The sequence below is a fragment of the Gavia stellata genome, chromosome 6 (genome assembly GCF_030936135.1).
Source record: "Gavia stellata isolate bGavSte3 chromosome 6, bGavSte3.hap2, whole genome shotgun sequence".
NCBI classification, from domain to species: domain Eukaryota; kingdom Metazoa; phylum Chordata; class Aves; order Gaviiformes; family Gaviidae; genus Gavia; species Gavia stellata.
Window position 1 is genome coordinate 56,474,905 of NC_082599.1, and position 22,728 is coordinate 56,497,632.

Sequence of the window (22,728 nt, forward strand, 5' to 3'; positions counted from 1 at the left end):
TTGGTATTCAGTTTTGTTGAGCTGACATCCTCTGAAGGGCATATCTAGATTATTCTGGCACTGCAGCATTAATATCAGGTGTTTTGTTTCAAGGCATTTTAAAATATGTCATGGTTCATACTTCAGCAGTTGTCAGTGAAGTAGACCTAACACCAGGTTGCCAGCTATCTTGTTTTAAAAGTCCAAGATTAGGAGCCTCTGTGCTTTTACCATGCTGAACTGGTGAGCTGCGCTGGTGAACTCAGTTATGCAAGTAGTAACACAGCATACTTTTGGTTCTTTATGGCTCTTAATACTTCCTTCTTTCCTTTTGAAGTGGTGGGATTGCGTTGTACCTGCTTGATCTACCTCCTGCTCCACCTCCTCTCTACAGACCAACAGGAGTATTCTATGATCAGTATTTTGCTTCCTCCTTATAACATAGAGCAGGACAAAAGGACCTAAATTAAAAACAATGAACTCTGAGAGTCTTATGCAATGGCCTGTGGTTTAGCTGCTCTATGCTGATCTTTGTTACAAGTTTAACACTTACTGTATAAGTAATCTTTTTTCTATTTGTTAAATAGCAGATGGATTTAGCACTCTTTCTTCCCTTTTCAGCTACTATGCAAGAAAACAAGACAGTTCATTAGAATTTGGCTCTGTGTGTGTGTACGTTCTGGCAAGCTGACGTCTCATTATTGCTGCAAGACTTTCAATAGCTTCTGAATTGAAACTTAATATTTAGGAACTAGAACCTGTAATGAGTTCTTGTTGGGCAGAAGCTAGTTGTACTTTAGAGTGGTGGCTTTGAAATCTCTTTGGGGGAGGCTTTTGAAAATGGAAGGTAGGCAGACCCACTTGAATGTGGTTTCTGCGCTGCCACCAGTGCTCTGCAGGGACTACACTGTCTTCTCTGCCCCAGAGTTAAGAAGACCAAGAATTAAGTACTAAAAAGTAGATCGTACTGGGAGTGTTTGTGCTGGAGGTTGGTTATTGCTGCTTCTGAAGCACTCAACACTTTTCCTCTTTAACAATGCTTATATATATATCAAAGAGCCTTGGCTTTAATAGCTTCATCTGTGGAATTACACAGGCAAGTGTGAGATAAGACCAGATTCTATTATGCTTAATATATGTGTGTGGCAACTTGGAATATGAACTCTGTCTTTGCAGAGCTGCTGTTGCCAGTAGGTTAGTTCTGCTTTCTCCTTTTGTCTAGTCTTATAGGTATTTTTAGTCTGAGAAGGGCAGGCTCATTTCTGACCCAGTTCCACACTGAAAGCTTAAAAAAATCAGTCACTGAATCATGACAGATGAACTAATGCTGTAGATATTTTGTTTCTAGATTTCTCCCCAAACTTTTCATAGGGAATATTAACTCAGTTAATTTTTCTTTGAATAAAGCAGATGGAGATTGAGAGCCACAGGGGGGAGTACATGTCCATCTAGATTAAAGTACCATGTGGTAGCATTATATATGTTTTCACAAACATTTGACTGCTATAACTATTTATATGGAAAAGCAATTTTATGAAAACATTTTACTGCACTGTATTTCATTGCTGTTATTGGACATGAGGTACAGCTATAAATATTGCAGAAAATGTAAGCAGTTGTGAGAAAAATACTTCCAACTTTCAAAAGCAGGGAGCAGCAATGCTTTGGACTGCTGTTAAATCAATTTCTCTCTCTCTCTGTTTCTCCTACTCTTCCCCTTTCTTTTCCTAGGTGCATTTTACCTGGTATTTGAATATATGGACCATGACTTGATGGGACTGCTGGAATCTGGTTTGGTTCATTTTAATGAAAATCATATTAAATCTTTTATGAGACAGCTGATGGAGGGCTTGGCCTATTGCCATAAGAAGAACTTTTTGCACAGAGATATCAAATGTTCAAATATTCTACTAAATAATAGGTATGGATATTACTTAAAGTATGTAAAAAAAATTGTATGTTAACAACATCTTTAAATCTTTCTTTAATCTTCACAGTTCACCTGCTTTAAGACATTAGCAAAACTTTTTTTAGATTGCCTAGTGTCTTTAAAATCAATTGTAAAATACTAATCTGGTAATGTTGCTGCTTACTGCTGGATCCTGCAATTGTTTGTTAAACTTCTCTGTGTTAAAACAGCAGGATTGAATCTTTTAGGTCAGAGTATGAGGGAAAATTGTCTGAACTCAAATATATTAAATATCAAATATATTAAAACAGAATTTTAGGACATAAGTGTTTGATGTGTCATCATTTCAAGATGAAGTGTGGCTAGGCTGGTTCTTAGTGACATAATTCTGAGGTCCTTGTCTTCATCAGTCAGGATAATGCTTTAAAAGAATATTTGATTGGGCATGGTCAAACATGCTTTGGCTTGCAGGTATAGCCATAATCAAATGGGGACGAGAATTTGTTTGTTACTACTTTAACCACTTATAATTACAAACCATATTAGTAAACATGCTTTTGTTCAGTGTGCAACAGGAACAAATAAAAAGCCTGTGTGAAGATAGCGGATAACTTTGGTGCAGAACTGTTGTTCTTCAAATCCAGTGGTACTAAAACCAGGGAGCAACTGTAAGAGCGAGGTTTATAACAGCAAAAAAGAGTATCTTTACAGAGCAGATAGTCAGCTTCTGGGATTTATTATCACAGGAGGTTTTCTGGGTAGTGTCAGGAGATTCAAAAAGGAGAGGTGCGTTCATGGACGGGGTCACTAACACCTACTAAAGGGAATAGAGAAGAACACCTGTGTTAGCATCCTTAACACAATGATTGTGGGTGGTGGTTAAGTACAAGGAAGATGAGCCCCAAAGCACCTCTCCTAAGAAGACAGGCTGAGAGAGTTGGGGTTGTTCAGCCTGGAGAAGAGAAGGCTCCGGGGAGACCTTACAGCAGCCTTCCAGTACCTGAAGGGGGTCTACAAGAAAGCTGGAGAGGGACTTTTTACAAGGGCGTGTAGTGATAGGACAAGGGGTGATGGCTTTAAACGGAAAGAGGGTAGATTTAGATTAGATGTGAGGAAGAAATTCTTCACCATGAGGGTGGTGAGGCACTGGAACAGGTTGCCCAGAGGAGTTGTGGATGCCCCAACCCTGGAAGCATACAAGGCCAGGTTGGACAGGGCTTTGAGCAACCTGGTCTAGTGGAAGGTGTCCCTGCCCATGGCAGGGGGGTTGGAACTAGATGATCTTCAAGGTCCCTTCCAACCCAACCCATTCTATGATTCTATGAAAGTGACCAGGTTCACATGTTCTCCCTAAAAATCTACTGCTGCTGTTGGAGATAAAATACTGGGCAAAGTGGATCAGAGGTCTCTTTTGATAGGGCCCTAGTTTTGTTCCAGCTTTCTCCAAATTAAATGTTCAATTTTTTTTCTCCTTTTTTTTCTTATAATGAACTAACATTAGACTATTTTTAGCTCTGCATCCCACCGCAGTCTTGCCAGTTTACAATACAGACTCTTAAACAGATGTACACATGCCTCCACATCACTCACTATGCCCACACACCTAATCTTGCTTGCCTGCTGATCTCTGGTGGTGGTGCTGTCTCAGTGCACCTTTGGGAACTCAGAAGCTGAGGTGTAACCTGACAGTGGAGAAGAGTGCATTATGGTATACGTGGAGCTTTCTGTTGTACTGTGCTCTCTCCAATCCAGGATACAGAATCTTTCCACCTAGGATGTTTTTGAGTGTCCTTAGATGTTTCCACTGGAAGAAGAAAAAGTTGATAGTTGATCTGAATAATTTTAAGCCAACGTTTCTAAAATCCCGTTACCGTTACAGCCTGAAGCCAAGCACGTGGATTATATATCTTTTAGATATGCAACTTAAATGTCTTTGCTCAAAAATTCATTGATCTTCCACAAATACACTCTCTGAGGAATAAGCATGTAAATTTGAGGGGGACATTTGTTTATGGGGGTTCTCCAAGTGTTACAGCAATTCTAAGCACACATCTGAGGGGAAAAATGGAATGGAAACTATAACTTGTATATTTTATTATCACAAAGTAGTCATTCTTACACACATCAGCAATGCCCTAATTTGATAAAATTTATTTGAAAGTGACATTTGCACATATTTCAAAGTTACAGGAGTTTTAAAAGCTCATAAGTACAGAAAAACAAAAACCCCATGTAACATTCCAACATTCATTTCATGCATTAGAGAAGCTTGCAGATAGCTTTCTGTTTAAATCATCCAGACTTTACAGATGGTGGGGGCTTCTGGTCATTGCGCAGTGCCTTTTAGCTGTGGAAACTGCCAGGCAAGAGCTCCGTATCTTCTACTCTTCCCTTCATATATGGGAAAACTCAAAAAGGAGTTAGAGGTTGTGTCATTCAGCAAGTTGGCTGCTGGCAAAAATAGAAGCCCTCATCTGGTTGGTCACCCTGATTTAAAGGCTGTATTTAAACTTTACAAGAGCAGAAGAGGACTTTGATGGCTTTCTGGAAGGAAGTATGACTGCTGATAGTTGTTTGTTGTACAAATGCTAGCAGTAAGGCATGAGAAAATAGTTTCTGCCCTCAGTTTTTTCCTGCAGAGTTACTGATTTGAATACTTTACAGTATATACCTAAGTTTTGACTAACATCCGGTGATGTAAATGCCATTTGATGAGCATACCTAATTTTGCTTACTTGTCTTTGCTATTCAGTAAGTTAGTGTATTTGTTTACTGAAGAGATGCATAGATTTTAAGGCATTGCCCTCTCATTACTGTCGTTTGGTGAAGATCAGTTGCAGCTGTCTCAAAATCTCAAACTACACCTGATTTTTGGGGAGGAAATCTAACAGGATTAACCACTAAATAATTCTTTGCTTTTTCCACCAGAGGGCAGATAAAGCTTGCAGATTTTGGGCTTGCTCGGCTGTACAACTCTGAAGAAAGGTAAGATATAATTACACTGTGAAAAAGCATTCAGAAGTTTAATCTTTTTGCATAATTCTAAGTATTATGAGGGCCAGAAAAGAAGACTGGTTTGTTAGAGAAGACGTTATTGTACTGTAATACAAGTAATTGCTTAGGAAATGGAAAGAAGTGCATGTTGTCTTACAGTGCATAAAACCACAAAACTCTCTTTGTGCAAGCATATTGCTTTTCCAAGTGTTCTGGATAAATAACTGTAGAGAGTGGCCATGTATTGATTGGAAGTGAAGAGTTGCAGTGCTAAGTAGGTTGCATCAATATGTAGTTTTTTACTATTAGTTTCTGGTCCTGTAAACCTAAAGTATATTCTTTCTGTTGGTATATCTAGGAAAAGCTTATGTAGGGAAAGCAAAATTTTTTTGCTGACACAAGTTAGTACACAGTTTCTTTTTAAAAAGCATTACTTTTGTGTAACATTTAACCTTACATTTGAAGAGGTTCGTTGTATTCTTTAGGCAGTCAGTGCTGTTGAATCTGCTGGAAACAGAGATACAAGTTTAAATAAAAGTTATTCTGAAACTTCTTGCGACTTGTGCTTCTGTTGTTCTTGGCTTCATTATGCTTGTACTCCAGGAGACAGGTGCACAGTTTTTATGATTAAGACTTCAATATTTATATTGTAATGTCATGTGTTTGTCATGTGGAACTGGGTTTTCAAAGTTCAGACTGCATGTTCATTACACTAGCATGTACATCGGGTGGTTGGATACAGAGAATATTAGCTACCTTGGCTTACTTTGATTTCTGCATGCCTAATTCAGGAGATAATATCCATAATGTTAGCTTTATGAGTTTATTGTTCTCTCACAGAGCTCTGAGCTTGTTGTTGAACCTGATAGCATTAGTTTAACTGTCTTCTGAGCTGTTATTTCAGGAACATATGCTTAAGTACAGTTATGAAAACTGTTGAATGTAGTAGCAGGGTAAGATAATCTTAAGCATCTGCTGGGTAAATAATTTTTGTTTTGGCTATACTTGCAATAAAAGGGATTGATGCCATCCTACCTTCTTATTTTAATGTGCACCAAACTGACCTAATTTTTTCCCCTCTGGTTTACCATGGGTTTTTTTGAATGTCTGTTTTAAATTAATTTAAATTTTGCTTGTAAAACTAACTGTTCATTAAGAATTGAATGATTGAAAGTTCAGTGTCTTTGTAGCGCGTATAACAGATTTTACTATACATCAAACAGGAACATTATTACGCCATTATACATAAATGAAACCGAGATTAGAATGTAATTATGCTAGCTAATACAATTGCCAGTTGAACTTGGGAGGATAATTAGAATCTCATTAGTAGATTTTTGACAGTTCTTTTGTCATTTGTTTTCCTTCTGAGTAGCTTCTGACCTGCAGTAACAGATGTAATTGATGTGTACCAACAAGTGTATAATAGCTGCTGCTTTAAATTAATGTATTTTACATTTGTTTTACTGTTGTTTAGAATGATATACTTTTTAAAAGAGTACAGAATTTTAGTAGGAGCATAATGGGGAGGAAATAAAAATTTAGTTTTAAGTAAATGCCCATTGCTGGTTGTAGTTGCGCTCCTTTAAATGTTGTTCTGGTGGATTTAATATGTTTTGAGTAGGAGATATGACAGATTGTGTAAGAAAACATCTGTTCAAATAAAAAGCACCGTATACTAATGTATATGAGTGGTGTTTCTGTAGAGAAAGTCCATATCATGTAAACATTTCATAGAGGAATGCTTGCTTCAGAGATAAATAAGATAAATGATGGGATTGTTTCAAAAAACATACTACATTTTAAAAATTAACTGGGGAGTCTCTTAGTGGGAAAAAAGCCTCGGGTGATTTTGCAGAAATAATACATGTACCACTGAGTATGTTATAAGAACTTGTTAGACTTTATGCTATGGTTGTTCAAACCCCGCACTTAATGTTACTCTGCTTTCTATTTGGAGTTACCTGGTGTTGGTAAGAGTGAATTATTAAAACTGAAAGAATTTTGGGATCACTTTTAAGACACCCTGGTTGAAACAGAACCAAGACCTAACATCTGTTTTCTGCCTTCCATTCTGAACTGTTGATGCTGTATCTTGGCCTGTCCACAAAAAAATGTGTTTCTAAGTGGAAATCCTTGCCTTAATGTGAGGGTGGAAAGGATTATTCCCAGTGACCAAAACTTCTGGTTAGAGCTGTAGAGAATTAAAGATGTTTTGAAACATAGGAAGATATTGGAAGCATTCCAGGCTTTGGAATCAAAATTGTTGAAGGATGTAGTTGAAGAAAAAGGCTTTGTCTCTCTTTCTCCTATTTACAGAGGGGAAAGTGACTTTTTTTTCTTCTTTTCAAAATGGTTGTAGAGGTCCTATATGCAGTATTCTAATAATCAATAGCTGCCCAGAAATTACTGATTTTATCCAAGCAGGTCCTCTCTTGAAATTACTAGCAATGTAATAAATATACAGTATTGCTATTTGAATAATAATTGAGATATGGGATTCACATAGCATCGAAATGGCTATGTGATTATTATTTGTATCGTCAATCTGTCCTTTGATAGCCTTGGTCAGGCAGTTGTATTTGCTGTTGTGCAGTTGCAGCTTTGCAGGACTAAAATTAGGAAAATGGAGTGGAAGAGTGTACTGTTCTTAAACAGCACCACAGAAGTAAAGTCCTCGAAGTATCACTTTTTCAGAAATGAGATTGTAGTAAAATGATAGTCCTCTCTTTTTCCTCCCTCCAACAGCCGACCATATACCAACAAAGTTATTACACTATGGTATCGGCCTCCTGAACTTCTGCTTGGAGAAGAAAGATACACACCAGCTATCGATGTCTGGAGCTGTGGGTAAGAGATTAGTACAGAAGTGTAGCAAGCATAAAAACAAGCCGAAAATAAATGTTTCTATCAACCTATATTGAAAGCCATGATGATGGAATTGTGCAAAACTGTTTTACAGCTGCATCCTGGGTGAACTTTTTACAAAAAAGCCAATATTTCAAGCAAATCAAGAACTTGCTCAACTGGAACTTATAAGGTAACTTGCAAGCACTACTACCACATAGTAGGTGCCTCATAAACTGTCAGGTTTCTTTTGTTAGTGTTAAAATTGGAGATAAAGCACTGCGAACATTTACAAGTACTCGGTTATCACCCTGAGTGAGATGTTAGAGGTTTTGAGGGGCCTGTAAAGCAAGTGACTTTTGCTCAGACATGGAGAAGGGGTTTTTGTGAGTATTCTGTGGTCCTAGCAACATACAGTTGAATAGTAAGAGGATTTTTTGTAGAGCAACTGGAGTTGCCTATTACTGAAGTTGTAAAGAGAGAGTAGTCAAAATACTCATTATTTTTTAAGATGATGTTACAACTTCCTTGCAGCAAATAGAAACGAAAACATGGACAATAGTAAGGACAAGTGGGATTTGGGAGGAGTAGGTACTTGGCACGCTACTGGTCTTGAGTTCTTGTTTCAAGCCTTCCGCATACACACCTGGGCTTTATTATTTTTGTGGCAATATTTCTGTTCCCTTACAAACTGCCAGACAGTTTATGGAGGTAAAAATTCTGTTTCTTTCCTTTATCTCAGTAAGTCATAGAATGATATGTGTATAACTCAGTGGAACCAGAGCATCTTTTTTTTTCCCTTTATTCAGCAAGCAAAAATTGCTCTTGATTCTGATATCATAATTGACCTCGTAAGTGAGGAGAGGTCCTCTTCCTAGAAACAAGGGGAAAAGAGGGTGAGTCCTACAGAACTTACAGAACCTGAACAGTAAATGGTCAACATTTTAAAAATTAAATGAATAAAAAATATTACAAAGTTATATATTGAGATGTTTTTCAAAACAGATTAAACAGCATGTTTCTGTGTAATGTGTTATTAGCTGGCCTGGAAAAATAAAAGTTTTTAGGAGGTGCAAAGCGGATCGGTGGTCATTCTCACTGTAAAGAGAACTAAACTCGGCAGTTGGGAAATTTTTGCTTTTGAGCACTAGATGGCATTGAAGCACATCATAGTGCAGTCATTTGAAGTTTTTTCTTCTTGTGTTGTACGTCTGTTACAGCAAACTAAAATTTTGCGATTTCCTTCTCCTGCTAGAAGCTCCTGTTTGTAGCTCGTTTTTCCTCTTCACTGATGCTCTGCATTTTTGGCTGTTTAAATGTAATATATCAATTTTACCAACATCTCTACCACCATCATGTTACAGTCAACATTTCTACATTTATCCTTTCTAACTTTAATGTTCAAAGATAGAGATGAAGTCAATTCTGATGCAAAAAGATAGATTTATTATTTTTCTTTTCCCTCCTGAAAGTTACATACCCCAAACAGCATTAAGTCAGATTGGTTTGCATGTCATTTGGGGCATAACTAATAGATCATTAGGTCTCTTGCACTAACTGTTTAATAAATGGGAGGGGTGAACTAGGGAAATGTATTTGCAAAATGTCCTTTTATGCTTGTCTGCATCAGAGTTTGAAACCTTGCATGTACGGTAAAATGCCGCTTTAGTTCTTTTGCTCAGAAGTGTGGTGTTGGTCAACCTGTGCTCAGCCATCCTCGGTTGGGCAAAATGGGTAGGGGTGGAGAGGGAGGAATAAACCAATGGGCAACTCCATTTGTGGAGATAGATGAGGCTTGAGACGTAAAACTCGTAACTGAAGTAAAAAATATACATGTTTTCTAGTGGTCGGATCTTGTTTATGCCCTTAGGTCTTACTGATATGATTTCCCCCCCCCCCCTTATGTCTTCAGACTCAACAAAATTCTCAGTGAAAAGTGCTTTTTCAGCCGTTTAGTGTATCTTCCCTGGCGTTGGGTGCTAAGGGCATAAAAGTTAATTGGCACTCTAAACCTAGACTATCCAGTTCTCCAAGTCAAATACCTGGAGTACTGTCCAGGCATAGTTGGTTAAGTTTTTCAAAACATTTATGTAGAGGATGCCTGGGGTGGGGTGAGGCAGAAACAGTGGACTTCTGAAAGTAAGTTTAGTCTTGCAGGGTGATTGCCTTTCATAGACGGTTCACCATTATTTAATGGTGTTGGGTATTGGACAGTAGAGAAATTTTAGCTGAAAGAACCTGAACATTAAAATTCAAAATTATTTTTGTATTCGCTGTATGTGCAAGAATAAAATGACAGCTGTGCTCACTTGTGGTTTTGGATCTCATACCCTTTTTTCCCTTCTTTTTGGTACAGCCGAATTTGCGGGAGTCCTTGTCCAGCAGTGTGGCCTGATGTTATAAAATTAGCTTATTTCAACACAATGAAACCAAAGAAGCAGTATCGTCGAAAACTGAGAGAAGAGTTTGCTTTGTAAGGATGAAGAATTAGTTTAGTCACCTGTAAAAGCATTAAGTTTTCCTGGAGACTTCATGAACTTCACTGTTTTCTGGAGAATGAACATAGATTAAGTGTAAAGAAAAATGGCTTTAGGTTCTTATCCTTCCCATGATACCCACAGAGCTTGTATTAACCCTTATTTAATAGGAGCTTCAAGAAGAGGGAAGGCGGCCCTAAAATCTGAGCCACCTGTCAGCTTTCACCTAAGGAAACATTTGTTTTCCATGATTGGTACACCTGCTTGTTGTCCCTGTCCAAAAACCAGCTCAGAGTACTTAATTGTTTTTTATTAGGACAACTGGCAACAGCTAAATATGTAGTCTGGTTAACATTACGGTCTTTCGGGTCATAAATTCATTCAACAGAGGAGTTACCTAAACCGTGCATTCTAAAGTACTACCATTGGAGTAGTTTTGTGCAAATATCACACGTGAAAGTTATGGGAAACAGCTGTAAGCTTATTTTAAAGGGTTTGTTCCCCTCCTTCAGTTACTGTGGGTTTCAGGAGAAATGTATCATCCTGTTTTGTACTAATGAGACTTGTATCTTTAAAGCAATAGAATTATTGTCCATGGACCAATCAAAACTGCAACTCCCCGAGTGCTAAATTCCAAAGTGTAAAGTAACACTATAGTCTTGTCTTAAAAAGGTGGGTTTTGTTTTTGTGAGGACAATGTTTCAAGCAATTAAACCACACAAACCAAAGAAAACTTGGGTTATATGCTTACACAGGTAATAAAAGGTTAAATTTATGTCTGCCTCTTACTACCAAGCTCAAGTTGTGAGTGGGTTTTGTTAGGATGTAAGTTATCCAAGGACTTAATGATCAGTTATTTTGGAAAAGGTGTGTTTGTTAAAATTTTGCACAGAAGCGTGTGATTCAAAATAAAAATGTGGTGCTTTTCTCCATTTTGTTCTTTTGTAGCATCCCACCAGCTGCATTAGACTTATTCGATTATATGCTTGCTCTGGATCCCAGCAAGCGCTGCACAGCTGAACAAGCTCTTCAGTGTGAGTTTCTGCGAGATGTGGAACCATCTAAAATGCCTCCTCCAGAGTAAGTAATTTCCTTTGGTAATGGTCCTTACCTCTATGAAATGCGAACATGCACTGATTTCATTAAGCTCATTGTGTTTCAGTTAAAGTAGATGATGGCAGGACAAAAATATTGATACATACGGTTGTTTAATGGTGATTCTGCGCTGAAATGGTTGTGCAGCTGAGTGACTCTTACACCATGATAGCAGTGGTTGTGAGGATCTGAGAACTGTTTCATTTGTTATTCCTAGAACTAGTTACTGAGTTAGGACCTTTAAAGAAGTACTCTTACATGAATGTTTCTAATGTTGAAAAACCATAATTTCCCTTTTATCTCTGTTTATCAGTGTCTACTTTTTCCAAGGGTTTTGAGGTCCTCCATGAATCTGAATTGCCTTCTTTGATGGTAGAATGACACTGGGTATAGAATTCTGCAAAGGTACCTGAGAGTTAAAGCAAAATACCATAAATCATTTCCTGTGCCAGATGAGATTCTTGGTTTTACAGGCAGGAGAAGTGAAATACTTTGTGCAGGGTTTATTCTGTTGGTTTCTCTGAGAGGAATTGTAATTGCAACGTCCACTAGTGACTTAATTGTCATTTTAATCAGGGCCAATTATATTGGAACAGGCCCTGAGGAAAACAATGAAAAGGTATTACAGAATTTGCAGGTTTCATTCTTCCCTCAAGATAGCTGTCAGAATGTAGAACATTTTAATATTGTTTGAGTAAGTTGTACCTTCAAGGCAGCCTGTACTGACTTCTTTTCAATTATTTACCAACTGGGAAAAATGTTTGAGTTTTATCTAAGAAATTTATTAAAAATCTTTCGAGACTTACCTGTTACTTACACACAGTTGTTACTAATACTCCTGACACATGAGGCTAAGAGGTTTTATTGCCTGAATATGACATATATATCACTGGATATCAGTAATCAGCAATCTTGGGCTGTTCACCAAAATCTCAGAACCACTTGTCCAGCATGTTGTTCATATGCATTTTAAAGTAACTGAATGGGAAGAAATTCAGGTTTTTTTCGGGGGCTTGGTAGTGCATCCATTCTAGAAGCTGATATATGGGAATTTAAAAGAAACTAGTCGTTGGTGTCCTTTTAAAAATTAAGAGGAACCACACACACTTCTGACAGAGCATGCACAGGGAAGTGTTGACTGTTCCCTTGAAAGACTGAAGTTCCGCTTTGCAAAGAAACAGTGTTTGTTCAAAGAAAGTGACAGTGCTGGTTGCAAGGACTGTAGGGTACTTCTCACAATGAATTCTTGCTTGCTTCCAGTTGTTTTTGACTAAATACTTGGCACGTCTTTGACCTGGTATGCGGAGGAAGACAATAGAGGAAGCAGTTGTCATAATTGCCGTTCCAGTGGCTCTTGTCATCTGTCACCTAATTTTTCCATGTTCCTGAGTGAGGGAATTGCTCAGGCAGTTGTTAATATGTAATAGGAAAACAGAAGGCATTATTTTTACTGCCTATCTCAATATTTCCATTATCTATGGGATGGGTCTCTGCGTTCCTCAGGAAATCAGAAGTGGGATGCCTGCAGGGAACAGTACTGGAAGGACAGAACTGGTGGCAGATCACTTTCTTAGGGACTTTTGCCTCTGCTTTTATCTGTCTTAAAGGACTGGGATATCCCTTGCTCTTCCTAGTATCCTAACTTAGCTAAGTGTCAAGTGCTATTTATTCCTGCAAGGTTTTTTTTTTTTTCCCCCTACTTTCTTGGTTGTCTGTGCTGTACAACTATAAAGACTAGATAGCCACGTCTGTTACTGTGGACAAATATTTGAACTCATGAGGGCAGTAGTATAGTACTTTTACAGGTGGACAAAAGGAATTGGTCACCTGGACCCTGAAAAAACCACTTTCATATTGCTAACTCTGTTATCTGTTACTCTGCAAATTCTGTTTTACAGCAAGTGTGCAGCATTGATTTTCAAGTTTTGAATTACACAAATAATTAGGCTTTTCATAAGTATGAATGCAAGACAGTAACATTGATTTTCATTTTAAGATACATGTTCCCCTTTTCTGCCAGAGGGACCTGTGCGTCTGAAATAGGCAATCAATGAAGAGATTTCAGACAGAAAAAGCACATCTGAGATTTTGCTGGCTTTGGGTGTTTTCTGATGTATTTCCGAGTTCCAGTAGGTTCATCTTTCAAAAGTTACATTGTGTATAATTTAAGCCTTTATTTTACCACCATGGTTAAAAAAAACATTAAAAAATAATTCTGGGATAAAACTGATTATCTCTGATCATTCTTTGCAGCCTTCCTTTGTGGCAGGATTGCCATGAGCTGTGGAGTAAGAAACGCAGAAGACAGAAGCAGATGGGTATGACTGATGACTCAACAGCAACTAAAGTCCCTAGGAAGGATCTGTCTCTAGGCATGGATGAGAGCAGAACCAACACCCCACAAGGCATGCAAACTTCTTCCCAACTCAAAACTCAGGGCAACTCTAGTGTAGCAATTGGTCAGTAATATTTTCGGTTCTTATAATTACCTTCTACTTGGATTGCACCTCTAGAAATTTTAGATGTTATTTTCAGAGTACTGACGTCTCCTGGATTCTTGAGGGAGGAACAGTATTGTAAGTTAAATCTTTGTTACAAAAGATTTACTTTTGCTTTTGGAAACTAGGTTGTTCCTTTTAAGTTTTACTTAATTTTTCAATCTGGTCAGAGCAACTACCTTGCTCTGTATTTTAAGGGGATTTTATCTCTTGCTCATCTATAATTCTTCTGTAATTCCACAAGCCAGCTGCTGCTCTAAGTTCCTCACAATCTGCATAGATTGGAGGAGCTTTATTGGTGTTGGTAAACTGATCAAAAGGCAGATTTTGGACCAATCATAATTTCAAATGAAACAGATTCCCTCTGCATGTTATGTTAGTCTTCAGCTTTCCAAGTTGTTGGGGCTGAACCAAGTTGTAAAAAAAAAAAAACCCAAAAAACACCCCTCCCGGCCCCAACCTGGTATAACAAGAAGTAGCTACTTCTGTAGATGGCCCAGCTATTAATTCTGAAACTTAACTGAAGTATCTTGCTTGGGGACCAATTTTATTAATATAATATAAAGAGTAAAGTAATGGTTTTGTATGTGGATACCATTTGAGATACTCAGCAGTTCGGTGATAGTTCCCTTGTAATATGTAGAAATATACAGAGTAACAATACCAAACAGATACCTGATAAGTTTAATTTAGACCATTTTTGACTGTGTAAAGTTACCATAAATCCTGTGGCACTGATACAGGAATTCAGCTGAAGAAAAACAGTAAATGCATTCACAAGGCCTGAAAATTCTTTAACACCAACCATCTTGAATCAACTCTTCATTTAACAATACAGCAGAGTTCCAAATACTCTGTGCAAAGATATACGGAAAATAGTTCTTTTGATCATATTTTATTGCAATTTGTTGCCTCTTGCTTCTGTTTATCCTGTTTCTCACTGTAAGCCAGCTGTGAGCTTCTGCCACTCCGTATGTTTAGGCTAAAGTTTTGGCAGCGTTTTCAAGCATGACTTTCTGTAGCCCTTAAATTTTTTTTCCCACACAAATGAAAGCTATATAGAAGTTTAAAGAGTCCAAAGGATAGTCGTTATTTTCTTTGTGCTTTTATAACAGGTAGCCCCATGAGAGACAATTATGTCTATTAGTCAGCAATAGTAACCATGCAAAATAAACTAAAAATATAGAGAAGGAATCATTCAGACCTGTATTGCTGTTTGTCCATATGTACGTAGAAAAATACATCTAGGTAGAAAAGAAGACAATTTAATTTTTGGTGGAGCTTAGACAGTTCAGCACAGAGGTGCTTTCTGTATTAAGCAAAACACTTCTGGAAGCCATAATGCACCTTAGCTGATATCATCAATAAGGCACACTAAAGAACTCCGTGTACAAGTGCATGCATTGAACAAAACTGTTGCATTTGTTTCTGAGCACCCCAAAAGAAGAGGTTAAAACCACCTTGGTTCAATTGCTAATGTTCTGATTCAAGAATGGGACCCCTGGTTATTGCATCTTACAATTTAACAGGAGCTATGTAGAGCTCAATAATTCTGTTCTGGCAGAAACTGCCAGATTTCCCAGAAACAGTTTGCTCTTGGAATGGACTTGAAACTAACCAGAGAGTATGGAAAAGGTAGATTAGTTTCCCTGTTTGGCATTTTTCTGCTGAATTTTCACTGAGTCTGAGAGAAGTTTGTTGAGCATTACCATCCTCAGATGTTACAAAGTTAACTGTTAAGCATGGCATCTGAGTGAGAGCCAGCAGTACAAGGCATTAGAAATGATGTTTTTTTCTGTATTGCCAAATAAAAGGTGGTTTTATTTTTATATTTATATAAATATATAAAATCATTGAAGTCCCTGGATCTTGCCTGAGTAGATTACAAGTGCTTGTATCCTGGTGCACGTCCACAAGTAGGGTAGTGGGTTGTGGGTTTGCAGCACTTTCCAGCTGTGCTGCTCTTAGTCTTGCAAGGCAAATACTTAATATTTTTGTGTGTGTGACCATTTTTTCAGGCATGGCTTTGAATCTGCTATGAATGAATATATTGGTGAATTAGGAGAATGGCAGGGGTAGAAGAAGACAGAATGTCTTCGTGTTGATCTGGGTTAAACAAATTCAGGGCTCTGCCAGCATGGTCACACAAGCTCATTTTTTAATTTTTAGCTATATTCTTCTCTAAGTCATCTACTCATAGGGTATGTTGAAATCCATGCTTCTTCACTTCTCCTTTCAAAATAAACTACCACAATGGATGTTTGAAGCTACAAAACTACTTGGATATTCGACTTCCTTATTCATATTCCTCTGGATCATCATAATCCCCTCCTATTTGTGGCAAACTCCATTTCATTGAAGAAATTGTATATCGTCACAAACCTTCATTTTCCTGCTACTCAGTGATTGACTTCTTGTCCTTCAAACTCAGCACTTGCTTTTGCATTTACACCACTAGCTTCTGGGTCACCTAGAGCCTAGTCACTTGAGCAGGTGTTAGAATCCAGATGCTGAATTAGAATGGGCCAGAATATGACTGGAAATACGTTTTGCAGATGGCCAGTCTTTTACAGAGGGATGTGATATCTCCAAGATAGGAAATTTTGCGGGGATAGGAAATCTTACAGCTGCCTAAAGCAGGTGGCCTTAAGCCCCAGCTTAGTTGTATTGTGGAAAATTGAGCTTCAGCTTGCTGTTTCTCATCTGTCCAAGTGTGTGTGTGCACCCCTTGGAAGTCACTTTCTTTATATTGGACCTTACTATTCCATTTCCTATAGATACTCCCCCAAAGGCAGTTAATATGTAAAAGCATTCCATTTCTGTGTTGTCCAAACCCATGCTTTGCCAGTTGTGTCAGCCATGCTAGATTAGTCTTACTTTTGAGTTTCTGAAATATGCCAGTTCTAAATAATACTTAAAACCACCTTTTTTGTCTTTAGCAAAAACAAGCACTGGACAGCAGTTAAACCAGAATGAAGTGGCAATCCTGCTAAACCTGCTACAGTCTAAAACAAGTGTTAGTTTGGCACAGTTTGCCCAAGTGTTGAATATTAAGGTAAACCCAGAGACTCAGCAGCAACTAAATAAAATAAATCTTCCTGCTGGAATTTTGTCAGCAGGTGAAAAACAGTCAGAACAGCAGCAGCAGCAGCCGCCGCCGCCTCCGCCACCACCGCCGGAACAGGAGCCTCTAAAACAGCCGGCCGTCACGCAGCCTCCTGTACCACCTGCTCAGCTGAGTCAGCCTAAAGTTGAGACTGATGCTGCCCAGGCAGCTGTACAGAGTGCATTTGCTGTTCTGTTGTCTCAGTTAATAAAGGCTCAGCAAACAAAACAAAAAGATTTTGTGTTGGAGGAGAAGGAAAATGGATCAGGAAATGAAATGTCATTACAACTCAGGCAGCCTCCAGAGCCCACCACTCCTGCGTCTGTCAGCCGGGACGATGTAGACTCTCCAGCACCCGGCTACCCGCATCTGATCAAGTCGTTATATACATCTGCAGGTACTGAAGGTCTTTATTGCTAACTGGCAGATACCGTAAACAGTGGACAAGTAATAGTTTGGGGATAAAGAGTTAAAACGTTAACCATGTGAGTCTGTGTGAGTATAGGAGAGCTGATGAAATTGATTTTGTCACGTTTTACGTCTGGACCATAGAATTTGTGTCTTACTGTAACAGGTACGATGCAGACAGAGCAAAAGATGATCCCCACTCTAAGTGGTACACAAGTGCCGGTGGTATTTCTGATGAAACAGTTACATTGATCATTATTCTGTGGGTTTGGGTTTTTCTTAGTGGTGTTTGTGGTGGAGAAGACAGTCTTCTCTAGCAAATTCATAGATGGAATTTGCCAATTTTGGCTGTGTGTTTAGGTAAAGCCTAATTTGGGGACACAGGGTATGTTATTTTTGTTTTTAATGCTGACTAGAGCAATTTGTTAGTGTCAAATTCTGTGAGTGGTTACCCATAACTGTCACTAACACACACGGTTGAAGGTTTCCATTGAGGTATAGTAATGGCTTCTGTAGTCTTCTCAAAGTTTAGAGCTCTGTTGGGTTGATCTTTTTGAATTGCTATTTCAGTTTTATTATATGGTGGTTTATGTATTGCTCTGTGGCGTTTGCAGCTGTTGAAAGAAATATTTCTTAAGTGGTTTGGGGGTGTTTTTTGAGGTTTTTTTGGGTGGTGGGTTTTTTTAACCTTAAGTTTTGCTGTTCCTTGATAGGGTGGCCTTTTGTCCCTCAAGACTTTTATCCCTATTTGCAAATCTTCTCTGATACCTCTTTGAATTTTCTAGTGTTTATGTATTGCTTTAGGTTTTTTGGTTTGGTTTGGTTTTTTTTAAGGAACTAGTACCATTTTTCTTTAACTGCTTGCCTGGTAATCTTACTTTGAGGAGAAACCTGCATCACCCTCCTGAGGCAAATGAGCTTGTCTTCTGCAAAATAATCTGTCTGACTACCAATAAATTTAACTAATAAGTTAATGAGAATTGACGTAACAAACCTCTGTATTGTTCCAGGAAAGAGTCCTTTCCTTTCTGGTATTGTTATTGTATATTTTCATTCCAAAGCTTTTCTTTTTCCTCTGCTTAGGTCAAGAGGATTTGGTTAGGCAGTCCGAGATGAGGCTTCTAAACCGAACACCCGAACAAGAACGCCCTCGGATCTTGCCTCCAGACCAGCGTCCCCCAGAGCCACCGGAGCCTCCGCCTCTCACTGATGAAGACCTTGATTATCGGACAGAGAACCAGCATTTGCCTATAACTAACTCTTCAGGAACAGATCCTCACGCAGGAGTGAAAGCAGCTCTTCTGCAGCTGCTTGCTCAGCACCAAGCTCAGGCGACAACAGAGGAGCCAGTACAAACAAGTGTGGATTATCAGGCTAGAGACTCCTACGTAACAGGCCCAGACTACAAGGATAACTTTGGATCATCTTCCTTCTCATCTGCCCATTATGGCAGTAGTGATGGAATAGGAAGTGGATCATCAGGAGCATTAGAAAGGAGGAGCTTCCTTGGAAACTCGGATATTCAGCCTTTGGATAACTACAGTACTGCTTCATCTCACTCTGGTGGTGCCCCTCCTCCGTCGGCCTTTTCGGAATCCTTTCCCAGCTCAGTAACTGGTTATGGAGACATTTACCTCAACGCTGGCCCCATGCTGTTTAGTGGAGATAAAGACCATAGGTTTGAATACAGCCACGGCCCTATCCCGGTTCTGGGGAGCAGCGGAGACGCTTCCGCAGGGCCAGAGAACACGCACTCTTTGCCCGCAAAGATGCACAACTATAGCTACGGAAGTAACTTACAGGAAAATCCCGGTGGCATCAGCCACATGCATGGACAGACGTGGACTTCTCCTGCCCAAGGACCTGGCTATTCCCAAGGATACAGGGGACACATTAGCACATCTGCAGTGAGAGGGCGAGGCAGAGGATTACCATATTGAGTATCTGTTTTTCCTCAGGCACATCATTTTTATCTGGAAAAACTTTTTTTTTTTCCTAGCTGCAGTTTAAAGCAGCAGTTCAACAGACTTGAATAATGTTAATTCAACAGCTTTATTTTTATGTGGAAAAGGGTCTTGCATACAGTAGGAAAAATTAAAAATGCTTAAAACTCATGCTGTCTGAAAACTAGATAAATTGATTGTACATGTTCACAAACTCTAGTTCTGAATTTTATTTTGTATTTTGGCAGTTTTAAGTGGATGCTAAATTTAGGGACATCAGCTTTTTATGGCACTCTTTCAGATCTTCTGAACTATGCACATTTGTGCTTTTTTTGTAAGTTTGGACCAACTTTTATGTAAAAAAAAATTTTACAACAATCAAAGCAGGGCACTGATTTATTTGGTATTTTTCTTTTTACAGAACTACCTTTAGTCAAAGGTCACTGTCAGTCTTTGCACTGCTTTCAGTGTTATTGTGGAAGGTGTACTTTGTGCTCATTTCAGATAATAAAACACAACCTTTCTCTTGATGCAAAATTTTATAAATATTTGGTCAATGTTATTTTTTTTTTCTTTCAAGAAAAAAAAAAGAATGGATGTTCTGGTAAAATGTTCTCTCCATCTCCCAGGCTTGTTTATATAAAAACTGTTTTACTTGAATGGTAAGTGCCTTAACATGTAAGCTTAAGGTCTACAAAAATTTGGAAGTACTTTATAGATTGATATGAAAATAATACCTAAACCTAGGTAGTTAACATGAAAATTCAGATAATAATAGGCAACTCAAATAGGTCATAACCTTGTGCTGTTTACTTCAGGTGGGCCAGTTATTTAGAGACCTAACCTTATCTTGATGAACTCATAATTTCCAAATTGAACTTCATGAGAAACGTTGAAAGTGAGGAGAAGAACGAAGAGTGTAGTTTTTCCTCGGCTCCCTCTTGGAGTTGTAGTAAGTGTTTTAGTTCCTCTGCCAAATAAAATATACTTTATATGTTCTTACCAAGTGATGAAATAGTTTTTTCTCTTAAATGTCAACAGCAGTAATTACTTTACTTTGTGTGAAAAGCTGACACTGTCGTCTTTTTACCACAAATACTGCATTAATAGGAAGTAACCAAAGGAAAAATGACCAGTATTTAAAGCAACAGCAAAACATTTGACACTAGTTCTAATTCTCTGTAAACTTGTGATTGTGCCAATTAATCGATTTTATGTCTGCTATTCCACAGAACATTTTAATATTGGAATCGAGTCTCTCTGAACAACTGATAAAATGCCTGTAGCTAAAACTCTTACTAAGAGCCACTCCTCATATTAATTACAACTTCCAGCATGCTTTTTTTTTTTCCTTTGACAACAAGTGGTCTCTCTCCTGCAGAGAGGAGGTATGGTTATATTTTGCATGTACGTAAAAGAATGTTTTAAAGCCCATATTGGAAACAATTTTCCAACTGATTATCCAGTTGACAAATCGGTACCTTATGTAACTGAGTGTTTAATTATTACTTTTTAAAAAGTAAAATTTCTACTTACACTATTACCAACGTAGTCTTGTCAGTGACTTTTTGGATTTTCAGAATAGAAGCCAAAGTTGTTGGTGTTTTGTTTTGTTTTAGTTGAAAATCCTGGTTCGTGTATGGCTAACTACCACATTGTAGAGCATGGAGAAACTCACTTCGCTAACTACGTAGCGTTTGATGATCTGGCAAATGAGAAATGGAGAGAGAGTCATGCTGCTTACGATGTCCCTGTAAGTCTGGCAGTTGCCTTCACTAGACACAGTAGAAAATCCTGCAATCTGAAAATAAACGCGGCCTGGTCAGAAACAAATACTTATGACCTGAATAGCCTGTGCTTAAGAAAAACAAAAGTGTCATGTGTGAATGACAGCGCAGTGGATAGTTTTCCTTGAGTAAGGACACCCTGTAGCATTTTTCAGCTAGTGAAATTTTAAAGGCAAAAATCATTAGTGTCATTTAGAAATGGACAGTGTCAGCTAAGGCTTTTTGTTCACTGATCTTAAAAAAACAATCCCACAGTGATACATGCAGATTGCTTTTTCTCAGAATCAAGCAAAAGACTTTCAAAGCTCTTAGGCAGTTGCTTTCACTAAAAATGTGCAATTTGGTGTTACTCTCCTGCACTTCAGATGTAACTGCAGGTGATAGTTGGCTAAAAAAGCAGGTAAGTTCAAATGGAAGGTAGATCTCGGGGGACTAAATGATTTGACCTCCAATACAAAAATGCAAGGAAGATGTTGTGTCTCCTACTGCTTCCCTTTTGGAGGTAAATTTTCAAGTCATTTAGTTCACCTCATTTAATGCAGAGAAGTCAGTCCCCTCTGCATCTGTGAACAAAAAACCCACCACCCAGCGCAGTAGTCCTGACTATGAGGAGAGAGAAGGAGATGCAATAGCCAGTTGACTTCCAGATGAATCAGAAACAAAACTCCGGCACGCTGTGGCAGATGCGTACTGTACAATGACTTTTCCCCAAACTCAGTTTAAGGATTACTAGCCTGACTTTGAACACTATTTGCCTGGGACAACAGTGTTGGTATAAGTTGAAGGGAAAGTTAACATTTCTGTACATGATAACTCTGAAGAGATTACCTTCTCTGCAACCTTGGGGATCTTCTTGGCTCTTTCACCAACAGCCTTTCCTCCTGGGCAGGTAGAGGCTGCGTGTGGGTAAGGAGCTCTGCCCTCCCGCTGCAGGGCAGCCCCTGGGGTGCGTGGCAGGATTTCTCGCTGTGGCCGCGCTCCCCTGGCCCCGGAGTTGCGTCTGAGCGGGTTAGCAGCCAGGGAACTGGCTGGATCTAAGGACTGTAGGTCCACATTCATTTGTACCGGACCTGTGTATTTTCTATCAAAATTTTTTTTGAATGAAATCACATGAAGAGGTGCTTATGTCAGTTCAGAATTTTACCCTTTTGAACAAATATTGCTCGGCAGAGTGAGTCTGTACTAGTTTGGCATTTTACATCATGTGGCTCTTGCATTTTTGATGCAGTAGTAGGCATTCTGAAAACCGCATTATTTTTCTGTGGAGCCGTGGCTTTTGTTACTTCCCCCCCCTTCCCCCCATTCTTTTGGGTTTACTTTTCTGTGCTGCAATTCCAAAGTGTGCTACAGAGACCTGGACACTACATCGAAAAGTAAGTGTTGTGTGTTTGTATTTCTAAATAAACATAGCAAAATACTGTAATCATGGACTATCAAGTAGCAAGTACTTCATTATTTATATTAAGTGGTCTTTAGCCATACCAGGAGGAAGAAAGCGAGCATGACTGGACTGCTATGACCATGACTTAAAATGCTTAGACTATTATAATACCTAAAATCAGCCAAAGGAAAAGGAAACAGCTTTTATCATGGTTTGCTAGTTGTTGTTGTTATCTTGAACAAAAGGAGCAGTGTTAGGGAAATACATGTATCCTTAAATGTTAATATAATTTCTTGGAAAAATA

At 38.6% G+C, this 22,728-nt stretch overlaps 1 protein-coding gene across 1 annotated transcript in view; it reads left to right on the forward strand.

Moving 5' to 3' along the window:
* CDK13 (cyclin dependent kinase 13) overlaps nucleotides 1-20,986 on the forward strand; it is a 47,884-nt gene extending 26,898 nt beyond the window's left edge. The window contains exons 6-14 of the mRNA XM_059818395.1: nucleotides 1,711-1,900; nucleotides 4,817-4,873; nucleotides 7,631-7,732; nucleotides 7,845-7,922; nucleotides 10,086-10,202; nucleotides 11,155-11,286; nucleotides 13,555-13,760; nucleotides 16,739-17,302; nucleotides 18,397-20,986. Of these exons, the coding sequence (XP_059674378.1) occupies nucleotides 1,711-1,900; nucleotides 4,817-4,873; nucleotides 7,631-7,732; nucleotides 7,845-7,922; nucleotides 10,086-10,202; nucleotides 11,155-11,286; nucleotides 13,555-13,760; nucleotides 16,739-17,302; nucleotides 18,397-19,253 (2,303 nt within the window). The 3' untranslated portion in view covers nucleotides 19,254-20,986. The remainder of the gene's footprint in view (nucleotides 1-1,710; nucleotides 1,901-4,816; nucleotides 4,874-7,630; nucleotides 7,733-7,844; nucleotides 7,923-10,085; nucleotides 10,203-11,154; nucleotides 11,287-13,554; nucleotides 13,761-16,738; nucleotides 17,303-18,396) is intronic.
* Nucleotides 20,987-22,728: the final 1,742 nt, after the last annotated feature.